The following is a 14,155-nucleotide window of genomic DNA, read 5'->3' on the forward strand; positions in this document are numbered from 1 at the left end:
AGACAGTGAGGAGATGCAGTTCTCCTCACAAGCGTATTACAGTAGGTCAGGAGCCTGAGGTGGACATGCAGACAGTGGGCCCAGCCCACTAGCAGGAGTCACCCAGCAAACCAGGCCTGATCTGACTTGGTGAGCTGCCTGGCTGACAGCGAGGATTCTCCATGCCTGTCAGTCCGCCGGCAGAGTGTGTGACATGAACTGACACACGCTGCTGTCTGTGCTGGCCTCTCAGATGGCTATGACCTTGTACTGGTGATCGCTGGCAGGAAGACATGCATGGGTCGTCGTAAATCCTTGTCCAGGCCAACAACAAGAGCAAAGTAGAAAAAAATATTTTGTTGTTGCATTCAGTTCTTTTTTGAGGTCATTGTGGGGCGTATAAATGGTGTGAATTACTCACCACCACCAAGAATGAATAAGATGTTTAGATTCTACGGTAGGCAATGTATGTTTTACACTGCAGGTAGGCTACTCACTATTAATTCTCTATGAGGTGGAGGTGAAGCTATATTAGCTGCTGTTGCCTCAGGTCTTAGTTGGGTCGCTTGATATAAACAGTGAACTGGGATAGGTATAATGTATAAAACGAGAGCTGGAAAATAACATACAGTAGGTAGGGAGACACTTTCAAAACATACAAAGAGACAAACAATGAAAACAATACAAGATACAATATGAGCAACTCATGCAAAATATTAACCCTGTAAACCAACTCAAAGGACATACTAAGACACAAATTATAATGCACATAAGAAACATGATTTACCCATAAAAGGTATAAATTATGTCATTACACCATTTCCCATACATCAACATATCTATACCCAATACTTACTTGTAACCTGCTGTGTGAGGTGCTATATAGTTGTAGTGAGTACTACTATAGGTCTGTGTTCAACATGAGCAAAATCTCATACAAAGCGATTCCATGTGGGGACCAATCAGTCTGGGTAGCCATTTTATATTTAGAGTGAGACATGTACAGTCATTGCCAAACTCACATGTCTGATTATATTGTGTTTACTGACATTTAGAGGACCTGTGTTTAGATCATATTTAATTTCCTCGCTCAGTGGTTATTACATACAATATATTTGAAGCAAATTGTTAAACTACCAACACATGCATTTTTGGGAATAGAAAAATGAACAAGAAATGTGTCAGTCAGGTGTGATATCATAACTTGAGTCTACCGTCTCTGTACCAAGGAACCAAGGCAGATTGCTAGTGGAATGAGACAGCTTCTTTGTGTTGTCCTGCTGGTAGTATCCATGTCCTGCTTACACTCAGGAATGAATGACTAGAGTCAACAACATCAAAGTTAGCCTGTCTCATCTCTCACAATGTGCCAAGTGTACTGTGTTCATGAGGCAAGCAGTAGAGTAGAGGCAGAGACTGTTCCACGGTTGGGCTGTCACTGCGCCCTGAACGCCAGGTAGGGTCATACTCTCCACCCTCTTGCTATGTTTCATTGGTCTGGAGCGCAGTAATGGAAAGACTTTGACTGGTCTTGTACTAAGACCAGCCAAAGGAATCTGTCAGGGTGATAAGCTGACACTTGTTTTAGTGAGACAATGTTGGTATCGGACAAAAGTTTGGACCTTTCAGATCACTTTGTCATTAGAATTCTCACGTTTGCCTGGAATGCTTAGTCCCCTCAAGACTACGCTGTTCGCCTCGCTGGCCCTAGCACCCAAGGTTAGCCAGCCCTAACACCCCAGGTTAGCGGCAGTTTGGAGAGCGCTACTTTACTGCCTAGTGCTAGGGTACATGGCTATGGCCATTATTATTCCATGTTTCATTCAACATAGTGATCAATTATTCATTTAAGTTGAATAAGGGATTAGGCTTGCCATCATTCTTGCTGGCATTATTTTCAAATAGAACATCACTTAAAACTACATCTTAATGAAACAGAGCCTTAGCCTATAATTCCATCACGTTGCCCTGTGGATATAAAAAACAGTGGAAATGTCTGATCTGCCTTTGCAAACCACAGGGCAAACCACTATCTAAAGAACTATCCGACAGTACAGCACTACAGAGCAGCACTAGCCAAGCTAGGTCTCTTACCACAGGTGTGGCACCACCAATTCAGACAGCCAGCTTCAACTCTGCTCTCTCATACAGTACCTGCACTAACAGTTAACCTGTTCTCTGAATATCACAGTAGCTACTGGTCTTTTTCCTCCATTAGCCAAGTAAAGGGTTCCAAGTTTGATCTCAGTTTGCATGGTCAAATAGAAAAAGCCACACGTATGGGGCAGTATTGGGCTGTGGTTGGGGCCTACAGGTTACAGTGATGACAGCCTTGCCGATTACTCTACTCTAGGATACCCGACTTTGGTGACATCACAGCTGACCTTGGAGTCACCTCCCCCGCTGCCGCACTCTCCCTTGTCGTACCACCATTTGTTTTTCAATTTGTCCAAGAGGCCTTGCTCATTCAGTTTTAACACTGCCAGGTTAACAGCATTTCTTGAAACGATAAAACATGACTTGTAAGAAAATGAACAGGTCCGTGAGAAATCTAATATGTATAGAATATTAGTTATAGTAATAATAGGAATAATATCAGTGGTTCATAAAGGGAGCACGAAAAGGACAAATTGGTAAAGAATTTCACCGGTGTGGAGAGGTAAGAAGCGTTTAACAGCAAAGAAGGTTAAATATTAGAGTGGTGGCATGGAGGGTTACGCTGCTAAGAACTGAGGTATGCGGGATGGGACACAATTGTCACTGAGAGCGGAATAAACCACAACATACAGCATGCAAGTTAACATTCAGCACAAGTGACAATGCAGCTTTTAGCAAGGTTAATTAAAGAAACACATTGAACTGGTAAATTAGAAGCAATGCGAAGACTGCCAGAGGGACAGCAGCACAGACGGAAGAAGACAGAGGGACAGGGGGAGGACAAGCAAGGAAGACGAGGGGTGGGGTGGGGGGGGGGTCACAGCAACAGACAGATGGATTTAGTAATTACTATACCAAAAGCAAGAAGGAGTAGAAAAAGAAGAACACAAGACAAAGAGAAACAAACCATAATAGAGGTAACAGAATATAAAATGCCATTACGACTAGGCTGGATTAAAGAAACTCATAATACCGTTCACATCTTGATCAACCTCAAAGACATGAACGCTGGGTGGAGGGGGGGGGGAGGGGACGGACAGAACGACAACAAGAGACATCAGGGTAGGTGGAATACTATAACAACATGGGGGGTATTGTTATATTATCCCACCCACCTTAATGCTGAGCCTTTAGGCGTGGCCACGCCGTAGCCCTTAGAGTCGAGGTTGCCGCCCACTTTCATGGTGTCGCACGGTTTCCGCTGCTCAATGTACTCGTTCATAGTGGACTCGAGAAGAAAGGCGAACTTGCCCTTCGACTTTCGCACTCGGGCAACCCCGTCAGGTGTCGTCTTGGCGAACACAGACGGCTCGGCCGATTTCATGTATGACCACATTTTTTCATAAACTGCTATTTTGGAGCGCTGTATTAGGGAAGAGAGAAAGAGAAAACAAAACAATTCAGTTGTGTTGAAAATTTTACAGTAGTCTCTCTCTCTCTCTTTCTCTCTCTCTCTCTCTCTCTCTCTCTCTTTCTCTCTCTCGCACACACACACATGCAAACACACACATAAAAACAGCAATCACCATACAGTAGGTCATTATCGCTCACAGACAGCAGAGTAAAGGTGCAGTTGCAGTGGGCTGGTGCCAACAGCCGTTAGAGGGCTTAAGGTCTGACAAGCTGGCAGCTCACTTCAAACAAACTACAGGCCATGTATCTCATCAGCATCCTTGGACAGGGGAGGAGGCACCACCTGCTTCGTCTCAATGCCCCCTCCGCCTACAAGGTCAGAGGAAGTGAGTCAGTGTGCCCTTTGACCTTGAGGCTCTGGGTCTCACCTGAAAGGAACAGTGGGGCTGCCACCTGGAGCAGCAAGCTCACTGACGTGCTGAGTGCACACAGCCCTGCCCTGACTCACACTGAGAGGCTATAAATGGCCACCGAGTGGCTGACTTCTAGTCTCCGGGGAGCCGCAGAACACAGCAGTCTACAATAGAAGGACAAACATGGACGCTGCATTAAACTAGGTTAATATGACCTTCTGCTGAGCCGTCTGAGAGAAAACTTTAGGACGGTCGTTTTTCATTTCCACAAAAAAGGGAGGTGGCCAGAAATATCCACGCTTTCAATGGGAAAGTGAATTTGAGTGGGAAAAGAGTGGAGTAATGAGACCGATTACAGTATATTTATATGTTGGGTGTTATTCCTCCGGGCTCCAATTTAAAAATAATGTACAAGTGATTGTGATTGTAGTGGAGATACAGAGTAAGCATTAGCATGGTGTAATCGCTGAATCAAGCTAAATGTAACAGCATGTGTGGCAATTGTCGGCAATAGAAGAGAGTACAGTATTCTAGAAAATTGATTGACTTCAAAGGCAGACTCACATGCACACACACACACACACACACACACACACACACACATACATGACCTTTCTGGCTAAGAAGGGCAAAATTAGCATAGAACATTCCTCTAATCCATATTGATTGTGCACTAAGCGCGATTTCTGATGTGCTCTTCAAAATCAGTCTTCACAGCCAGCAGGAGCTCTTTAAGGGAGAAAAAAAGTTTACGTTGACTTTACTAATCAAGCTTTTGGGATATCATTAGCTGGACATCAAAATGTCCCTTCCACACATCATTGCAAACATCACAGTCTGGACTCAAAGGAAAGACAATCTCCGTAAAAACTGTGACTGTGTTTGTGTTAGATCAGACAGAACCACAGTGCTGTGCCATGGCGAGGTGATGTTTTAATCTGCTCTCATAATGGTTCAACTAGGTCACGGAACTGTGGGTTTTTGGGGATTGGATGCTACACAGTTGATTTAGAACGCTAATAGTTTACATAAGCCTAGACTCGCATTGCTAGACTTACACTTTTGCCACACTTTGTTTCACGCTGTTCCCATCGCTGGAGAAAGGGGGGGGGGGGGGGGGCGTTGTATGTCTTTAAACCAATCACAATTCTCTTGGGTGGCGCTAAGCTTGTTCTTTGTCCAATGGTGCCCATGCAAAATAGTGCCAGGGGATTGAATCTGATTGGCGCCGCTGGAATTGAGCGGTGCCAATGAGAGGCTTTATCTCAAAAACCTCCATCCGTTGAACCTGACTAACATGAGCCTAACGGCCTCAGGCGATGTTGGCTGCTCGCCTGTCTTCATCGCACGTCCTTAGGCAGGGCTTGCCTGTGAGGACTGTGAACTGGGCTGCTGCGCCTGGAGAACACCTTGGTGAGGTTGGACCTGTGGAGCTGTCTGCTGCAGAGAAGACCAAGGTAAACAAGTGAATTATTTAACGAGAGAAAAACCGCTGCAGTCAAAAGTCGGAGTGTGATGGAGATATTATTATGCCATCTGCTGCCAGGTTGGAACGCTCCACGGAAAAGATGACCGTTCGCGTTCAGAAATGTCCAGGTTGTCATTCCACTGTCACTGTCAGTTCAACAGTGACAGTTTGCATGTATTGGCTCATAGACAGTATCTTTGCCTCAGTGTGTAATCTTGAATGCTGCCTTTAATCTTGAAGGTTGCCTTACAACCTGTTCCCCACTCAGAGACCCCTCGCCCTTCAAAAGGTGGGTTTTACTCCCTGCATCGCACATTTAAACGGTACAGGGAGAGACCATATGGGATGCAATTGAAGCAGTGGGATGACTCAGTGGGGCATTCCTTGGAAGCTATTACTTCTTATGCACCAACAGATGTTGAAGCCTTATGTGTGTATTGATCAAGGGCACATTTTTTTTAGTTTGAAAAAGGACAAATATCAGCAGCTCATCACTGACTGCTACTGTGTACCTCTTCATGGCTCTCAAGTGAAGGGAGATCCAATTCAGTCCTGTGGGGTCCTTTTGTTAGGGAGCCGTCTATGCGGGTTTAAGAAGGTCCACAGCAGAGAGAGAGGAGCTGGCCAGCTTTCAGTGAAGGTCAGAGGTGTGAGCTCGTTCACACAATAGAGGTGACATGGAGGAATACAGCCAGGGAAACCAGTAAATGTCACAGAAGGTGCTTTAAATGTCAACACTGAAATCCCGGGAGAGCACTTTTTGTTATCACTTAGAGCACATTCAGACAAATGATCTCTTGTATCAATACTGATGGCTGCTCTGCATCATATAGATCAACAATAAGCAAGTTAAGGTACCTGTTTGTGTTTGTATTTCTACTACAGTGGCACTGTGATTTCTGTTCTAACAATACATGTGGGTGTTTTTTGTTTTGTTTTTAAAGGATATCAGTAAGAAATTGTGATGAAGAAAAGCTGACTGACAGCGTGTCATCATAAAGATTTTGAACAGAAGCTGGATTTGTAATGAATTCAGACCAGTGATTGAATCATGTTTGACATCTACACAATTTCTGTGGGTGGGACCATTAATGTAAATGATGGTAAAAGACGGTGATCCGTCCTGACAGGCATGACCACGCTGGGTAAACACAGTGGAATTTCTGGGTCATTGAAAATGCAGGCTTTCTGTGAGCGTTACTGGCTGTCAGCAAAATCACATGTGAGCTAAAAGGCTCCGAGAGGCAGCTCAACCTTCCCTTTTATGACAATATCAATTACTATGTCGCATTATTCATGGCTGTGCACTGTAGTTGTGTTTGACAATGAGTAGAACGTACTGTACATGTTTAAGGAAAAAAAAGACCGTAGTCTTGGAGAGGTGCTGGTAATGGGTGAAATATAGTGGATATACAGTGGATTCAATTCAATTGATCAATATTTGAAGTGTAGTTATCAATACATGGCTGATTTCTCTCCATCTGGTCAAATCATTGTGTTCACTGGAATTGTTGTATTAAGAACAACATGTCCTGTAGATAAAGGTCATTCCCATCAGCAAAGGGGAAATTATTACATTTTTTCTCCTTAGTATTCATTTGGATATGATGAACAGTCTCCCATAGTGCCACTGAAGTACCTCCAGCTTTCTATCCATCTATCAACCCGCCATGTGAACGCTTCACAGCTATTTGCTTGTCTCCACGCAACTGGCAATCCAAAACAGAGATGAATGATTGTAAATTATGTATTATGCCTGTCCCTGTCATTCTTGGATGCATTTTTGGCCAGTTATACAAGTGGGAAATCAATTAAAATTTGACCTCTTTGGTAATAGTGAAGCTCCAAAAAATCTGCAGCTTAGTCTAAGAGGGACTGGTGAGAAAGATGCACAGTAATACTGTACCTCAAGATCTACAGTATAACATACACACAATATGAAATGAGATGCCCTAATGCCGCATGTATCACATACAGACCATGCAAGATAAATTAAGTTGAATAGACATAAAAATCCAAGTACTTAAAATCCATTTGATGTACAGGTATCAAAATATGACTCCTCCTGACAACAAAGGCGGGTGACTAGGAGCTAAGCTGAGCGAGGAGCGTTAGCGCAGGTAAATCCTGTGATGAGCCAGACACACTGGTGCAGGCAGACTCAAGGTGAGCTTTTGAGGGACGACCTGCGTGTGTCATCACAGATGATTTCAGTCTGCCTGTGGCTATATGAGTCTAATTAACCAGCATATCTTTCCTGGAAAACATATTTAAAATGTATCTCGCGTCTGAGTGCTTTTTTTCTGCCTCCTATCCCCCAGTTTTAATTAAAAGTTCTCTGGAAAGGCTGCTGACTCGTGACATTTCTAGTTTGAAGAAGGAGAGACAAGTGGGGCACTCATTATGAAGTCCCAAAACACCTGTCGATTATCTCCATGGAAATACCTGTGACGAATCACAGCCTGTCAGCCTGCCAAACAACACAACGGGCAGGAACAAGTGTCCCCAATCTCACTGCGCTGATTCACTGTAAATACACACCCTACAAATAGAGCAATTAAATATTCAGTGTTATATTTTTGATGCTTTGTTCAGCTTATAGCTTATTGAGAGAGAAACTACACAGAAGTTGTTGCTCTCTGCAGAGATTCATTCAGACAGGTTTGTATCTTTGATTGTTGTTTGTATTGCAGCAGGATTCTGTGAGAAACTCATTATCATTTGTATGTGTTGTATTGTTTGACAGGCACTGAACCCCACTAAATGATTTGTATTATCATAATGTATTATTATATATTTTTCTGAGCTCCATGCTTGGGACTGTTAAGCTTTAATTATTGCACTTTGTTGCCAAGAGATTACTATGCAGTGGCTGTCAAGTTAATTCGGATTTGTTTCTAAACACATTATATATGCTATAAAGTTATTGCTGGAAGTATGTGGAAAGTCTGTGAACTATGTAGTACTAAATTGTGGAGTTAGACCAGTAAACTGTTTTTCAGCATTTTTATATTGTCATGTCATGGAGCTCTACTTTTCATGGTGAGCGCACATTGTGATGCATACAGTGATGCGTTGAATATCCATTAGGACCGTCTTGAGAAATGGTCTATATAGCAAAATTAGCTGTTTTGAACTAGGTTTTCCAATAGTTCTGAATGTTTATTTTCAGATTATTATGGATGCTTAATGAGACATTAAACTTTGAGTGTCAGCATTTTAATTATTTCAAACCAAGTATACAGGCACTTCAACTAAATGAACCAGTTGCAGTTTGGACACTCACCCTAAAGAACTCCTTGGTGGAGCCCGAGTCCAGGGTCCCGTAGGCGATCTCCGTCTGCTTGGCCAGGTCCTCGGCGCTCTCGATGGGCGACACCATCCTCTCCACCGTCAGAAAGGCCGCCAGGTTGGCGGTGTAGGAGGAGATGATGATGAGGGTGAAGAACCACCACACTCCCCCCACGATACGCCCTGACAGAGACCTGGGAGAGAGGGGGGGGGCAGAGGGATGTGAGATCAGGGTGCTCAACCCAACAACAAGAGAGGGATGGATCCTCTGGAGTCCACCGTACCGTACCTCTGATTCTGTGACTGTCTGTGGACCACAGACCCCTTTGACATAAATGCAGAGCCTCAAAATCATTTACACCAAATGATCTTGGATTTATGTCAAATATCACCCACATACAGTACCTGCTGCTGTAGTTAACACTCCTCACAGAGGGTGAGACAGGAAGAGCTTTTTCCCCCCAATCTGGTAGCTCTATGGTTCCTGCATGAAGGACTGAGGTGGGGCATCTGAATGCGCCCATACTCAAACGCAGCAGCTTAGCCCACATCTGCACAGGTGAACAATGAAGTCGACACGTTCTGCTGATACTGTATTTCTCCACCCCTCTCCCAGGCCCTCGGGCTACTACAGTATAATGTATAATGTTAACAGGAATGTTGTACACTACTACAGTATAATGTATAATGTTAACAGGAATGTTAGCGTAGCTTGTCTTTTGTTGCAAGTCTTGTGACTCCAATGTGTAAACAGTGACTCTATTTCTGGAGTTCAAGAAGCGGTGGACTGCCGGAGGTGAGCGTTTGCTTACATTGTGTCTAGATTACTCTTAAGATAACTTGAGAGGGATACACAATCACAGAGGATAATTTAGAGCCTTTGTCCTGTATTCAGGTTGCCCTCATGGGACTAATCCCCATTGCTGATAGACATCCCCTCTTTAACATTCTCCCATTGATCTCCAGCCAGCCTTCTCTACAATCCCCACCAGCCCCAGGTGAGACGAGAGGACGGACCACCTGAACAATGACAGCCCCCTGAGAAGGGATGAAGGACACTGGAACAGTGCAGAGTGAAAGAGATGGACTGAGTGAATGAAAGTGTGGGGGGCGGGGGACTTTTCTCTTTAGGAACGTTCACGATGTGGCCTGAATGGGACTAATGCGCTTCATCAGCGTGCTAATGTTTAAAAATGTCTTCCACTTGAAATATATTATATGCACCAGGCTGATGACCGTAAAATGGGACATGCAGCAAAAATCCGGTAGCCCTCCAAGAGTCATGGGGGAAGGCTGGGGCGCGACTACTCACGGATGTAATGACCCTATGCATTTTACAGTCCTCGGCATGGTGGATATAAGTTATTTTGTGGACAGAATGCATCACTGCGAGCATGCAGCCTGGAGAGTGAGACAGGAAGGAGCTTAAAGTGATGGTGTGTTTGAAAAGAGGAATGGAGGAATGGCAGCGGAGTGGAGTGGGGTGAGGTGGAGAGTGAAAAAGCACAACCAAACCCCAAAATAACGTATATGCACCATGACACTATGAAGGGGTTCATGACCATAAAATGCAGAGGGATGATGAGGATGGCTATGAGGTGATGGGACAGGAGGTACAAAAAAACCAACCTTGGCGAGATATCGCATCCTTGCTGCATGAAGGCGCCCAGGGAGAACCACAGGCTATTAAATATCCCAAAGTCGTTCGGAGGGTCTGGTGGGGTCTGGGGGTCTTTGGCCTCATCGTTCTCGTCCAGGTGCCACTCATAGGGGCTGAATCGGCTGACCAGGAAGAGCACCACGCTCACGCCGATATACGCAAACACTATACACATCCAGATCTCATAGGCCAGCGGATCCAGGAAGGAGAAAACGCCAGGCTTGGACTTTTGAGGCTTCTTTATCATAATGGAGATCCCCAGGCTCATAAAGGGCTTAGAGAAGTCTATGACTTCTTCCCGCACCAAGGTTATAGTTAGAGGAGCGACAGCTATATCAGCTCTCTGGAGAAATGGGAACAGGCAGAGCAGCAGTTAGTCCTCCACAATAAAATGCAGACACACCATACACACAGAGTTAGATAAAATCCTCTCAAATATTAGCATACCAACACAAACACATAATTGTATTTGACTGTTTATAAATATTAATCTGTTTATCGGGCTGTTTTTGAACATTTTATTTGGCAATAATGTATTTTTGGAGAAACTGAGATTTGATTGAGCACACAATGAAAAAAAATGAGTGGAATAGGAAAAATGAATGCATTAAAGGTAGGGTAGGCAATTTTGGAGAAACCAGGAAGAGTAAGATAGATTTTTAAAAATGCAACCAACAAAATCCCTGACCCTCCCTTCAGGCCTCCCTCCAAAGCTACTCCTCCAAACTGGGGGAAAACAAATAACAAATTATTGCTAGGCAGGTAGGTAGGTTGACAGGCAGGTACTGTAGGCTATCCAATCATTTTAAGGCGGTACCTGGAATAGAAATGAAGTGCTTTTGACAGCCTAGAGAGGGGTTATCGGGGAAAATGGGAGACAGCTGTTCTATTGTATAACACATACTGTAAAGCAGTGTGGATCAAAGTTCAGATTTCCTATGAAAATGTCTTGAACAGAGAATACACTTATTTGAATTCATCTATTAAATAGCTCAAAATGATTTGGATGAATGTATTAGCCTACAGTTCTGCAACTCCCACAGATTAAGGATTTCTTTTTTATTTTAGTGTCAGAGCATTTTACTTATTGATTGCTGTCAGGATGTAAATAAAATTGCAAAAAAATATAACAAAAAGTGCTTCTGAGACAAATCGCCTACAACACCTGACAGTGGAAGAGATCCTGCCATCTTAAAATGGTTCAATATAAATTACCATTAGTAGCTGCGAATGACTTTGCCTTAATCCATAGAACATATTACTCATTCATCTCGAAGGTGTGGAGAAAGAGGTTGAAAAGCTTCGGCAAACAGCACATGAAATTTGAAACAATATGGGCTGGGAGATACCTGCCCCCGTCTCATATGCAAAATACTTGAGTTTCTGATGGCCATTTTGTTTTCCTTGCAGTGGTGTCATAAAGATTACAAGGTGTGGTCTGATTGGTCATCTTCACAGCGACTCTGAGTTTGGATTCTAACATTTGACGGTTGGCTATAAAAGGAAATATACAGAGACCGTTGTTCTCTCTCTTTTTCTCCTACTGTTCTTGTTTTCTCGCTCTTCTCTTCTTTCCCCTTTCTTCCTTGGGCTCTCTCCTCAGGCCTTGGCCATGAGTTCTCTCTGTCCCTTTCTCTCTCTCTCTCTCTCTCTCTCTCTCTCTCTCTCTCTCTCTCTCTCTCTCTCTTCTGTCTCTCTATCTCTAATCTCACATCACAATGTACAGTAGCATATGGATCTAAACCTTTCATTTGTAACATGTGTGCCTTGTAATCGATTTTAACTCAGTTATAATGTACTGTAATAAATAGACATTTGATTTAACATTGTTTTGACTATTCTTGTTCTAGTTTAACCCATTATCAGTTAGTCTTTGCACAAATTGTTAAAGGTGCAGTATGCGGTTTGGTTCAGAAGCGCTTTTTGTTATATTTTTTTGCAATTCTCATTACTTTCCAACAGCAACCAATAAATAAAGTGCTCTGACACTAAAATGAAATAAATCCGTAATCTGTGGAAGATGCAGGACTGTAATAAGTGCGCCCAATCATTTTGAGTAGCCAACTTGAAATGACTGGATGGCTTATCTGCCTGTCAACCTATCTACCTGGCAAGTGTCATTTTGTTTTCCCCCAGTTTAGAGGAGTGGCTTTTTTTTCAAAAATGTCAACAACAAAAAAAAGTATCCAAAATTTAACAGGAAATCACAAACTACTGCACCTTTAAGTAATGTAAAATGGAGTAATATATCAAGATTTTAACATGGTCTGATAATATTAATACACTGTCCAGTTTACCTTTTAAAATGTTCTGGTAATATGAATACACTGTCCAGTTTACCCTTCCTCCATCAGGCTAAGGGGGCCAAGTTTTGGTTCTATTACCAATATAAAAACCACTGCACAGCCCATCCTATTCAACAGCTCCATCAGATTCTCCTCAAAGCTCTGTGGCCCTTATACAGTGTGCGTCGCCTGGGTAATAAATGTTCCAGTGATAGTCTGGCTGGACCTGCCACTGTCTTATTAATATGTAAATGCTATACAAAAGCTTGGATTATCTCAGTCAGGGTTAGGTGGGGTCTCCCAGCCAAACATGTCCTCCAGGCACTCTTGGTTTCTATATCACTGGCTCATTTGCATATGAATGGCTAATTAATGGTCTCTCGGATTTATTGTTGATGCGGAGAGGTGTCTCAGGGCTTGTACAAGGCCTGTCAATTACAACAAGGGATCATCTTTCTTTCACACAAAATGGAGGGCTGTAATTTTGCAGAATTCTCAGTAAAAATTATTGTTATGACAAGAATATGCTCTTTCATGTTCTGTACAGTAAATGACAGGTTCGGAGCATTGCCTGCACTCAAAATGACAAGCAGATGGTTTCCATTTTCAGCACCTTGTCTGCTGTCAGTATTCCTTTATGAAACATTAACCATTTCACAGTTGGGGTTTTATGAAAGGAGAAAATCACCTCATTAAAGGAAACCCATACAGAACACGTAATGTGGGTGATTCACTACATGCTGCACTCAGTCAATTAGCTGGGCATGATTTATGTGCAACATGAATGGAGAATATAAAGCAAAATTGGGTTAGCTGTATTATAAACTTTGATCTGGTGTATGGTGACAAATAACTGCCATTGCAACATTTTGCCGGCAGTCATCACCTCCCCTGGTTGGCCCCCATGTTGGTTTCAAGACTGGCACTTACCCCGTATACCAGTTCACCCACCATCCCATTCCACGTCTTGGTCTCTGGATCTCTGGCGCCGTACTTTCCATCCGACACTATCGACAGTTTGTATTTTATTCCCACATGCTTCGCGATTTCGGAAGCTAAATCGACACAGTAGCCTTCATATCTTTCATTCCCCTCCAGCTGCATATAGTTTCTCTTGAACATCACATAGGGAGCTTCCTGTTAATCAAACATACGTGTTGAGTTTACAGTCCCAGCATGCAACACATTCACCACGGCCAACTCACACAAGGCTGTGACTGGTGGCGTGCACACATGCTCGGATGACTAACACCCAGACAAACGGACAGACGGACGGACGGACAGACAGACAGACAGACAGACAGACAGACAGACAGACAGACAGACAGACAGACAGACAGACAGACAGACAGACAGACGGAGAGACAGAAGAGCACGCAGACAGAGGAAACAAACAGAACAGCATGGACAAAAAGCGCCACACGGAGTCGGCCGCGCGGGCGAGCCGGCCAGCCGGGCGGGCACACTGGGACGCTGACCCGATCCACAGCCAAATGCAGCCCAGCCTCCATGGAAGCGCCAGGGCCGAGGCCAGGCCTGCCAGGAGGGG

At 43.7% G+C, this 14,155-nt stretch overlaps 1 protein-coding gene across 2 annotated transcripts in view; it reads right to left on the reverse strand.

The window, feature by feature from the left end:
- The window catches only part of LOC311318287 (glutamate receptor 3), a gene marked incomplete at both ends in the record, with an annotated part of 54,836 nt that overhangs the window by 3,283 nt on the left and 37,398 nt on the right, over positions 1-14,155 (reverse strand). The window contains 5 exons of one of the 2 annotated variants that reach the window (XM_084449573.1): positions 2,364-2,478; positions 3,252-3,499; positions 8,657-8,855; positions 10,291-10,664; positions 13,537-13,743. In XM_084449573.1, coding sequence (XP_084305699.1) covers positions 2,364-2,478; positions 3,252-3,499; positions 8,657-8,855; positions 10,291-10,664; positions 13,537-13,743 — 1,143 coding nt within the window. The remainder of the gene's footprint in view (positions 1-2,363; positions 2,479-3,251; positions 3,500-8,656; positions 8,856-10,290; positions 10,665-13,536; positions 13,744-14,155) is intronic. The other variant, XM_084449574.1, reaches the window with a different exon arrangement.

The sequence above is a fragment of the Borostomias antarcticus genome, assembly GCF_949987555.1.
Source record: "Borostomias antarcticus genome assembly, chromosome: 15".
In the NCBI taxonomy this organism is placed as follows: domain Eukaryota; kingdom Metazoa; phylum Chordata; class Actinopteri; order Stomiiformes; family Stomiidae; genus Borostomias; species Borostomias antarcticus.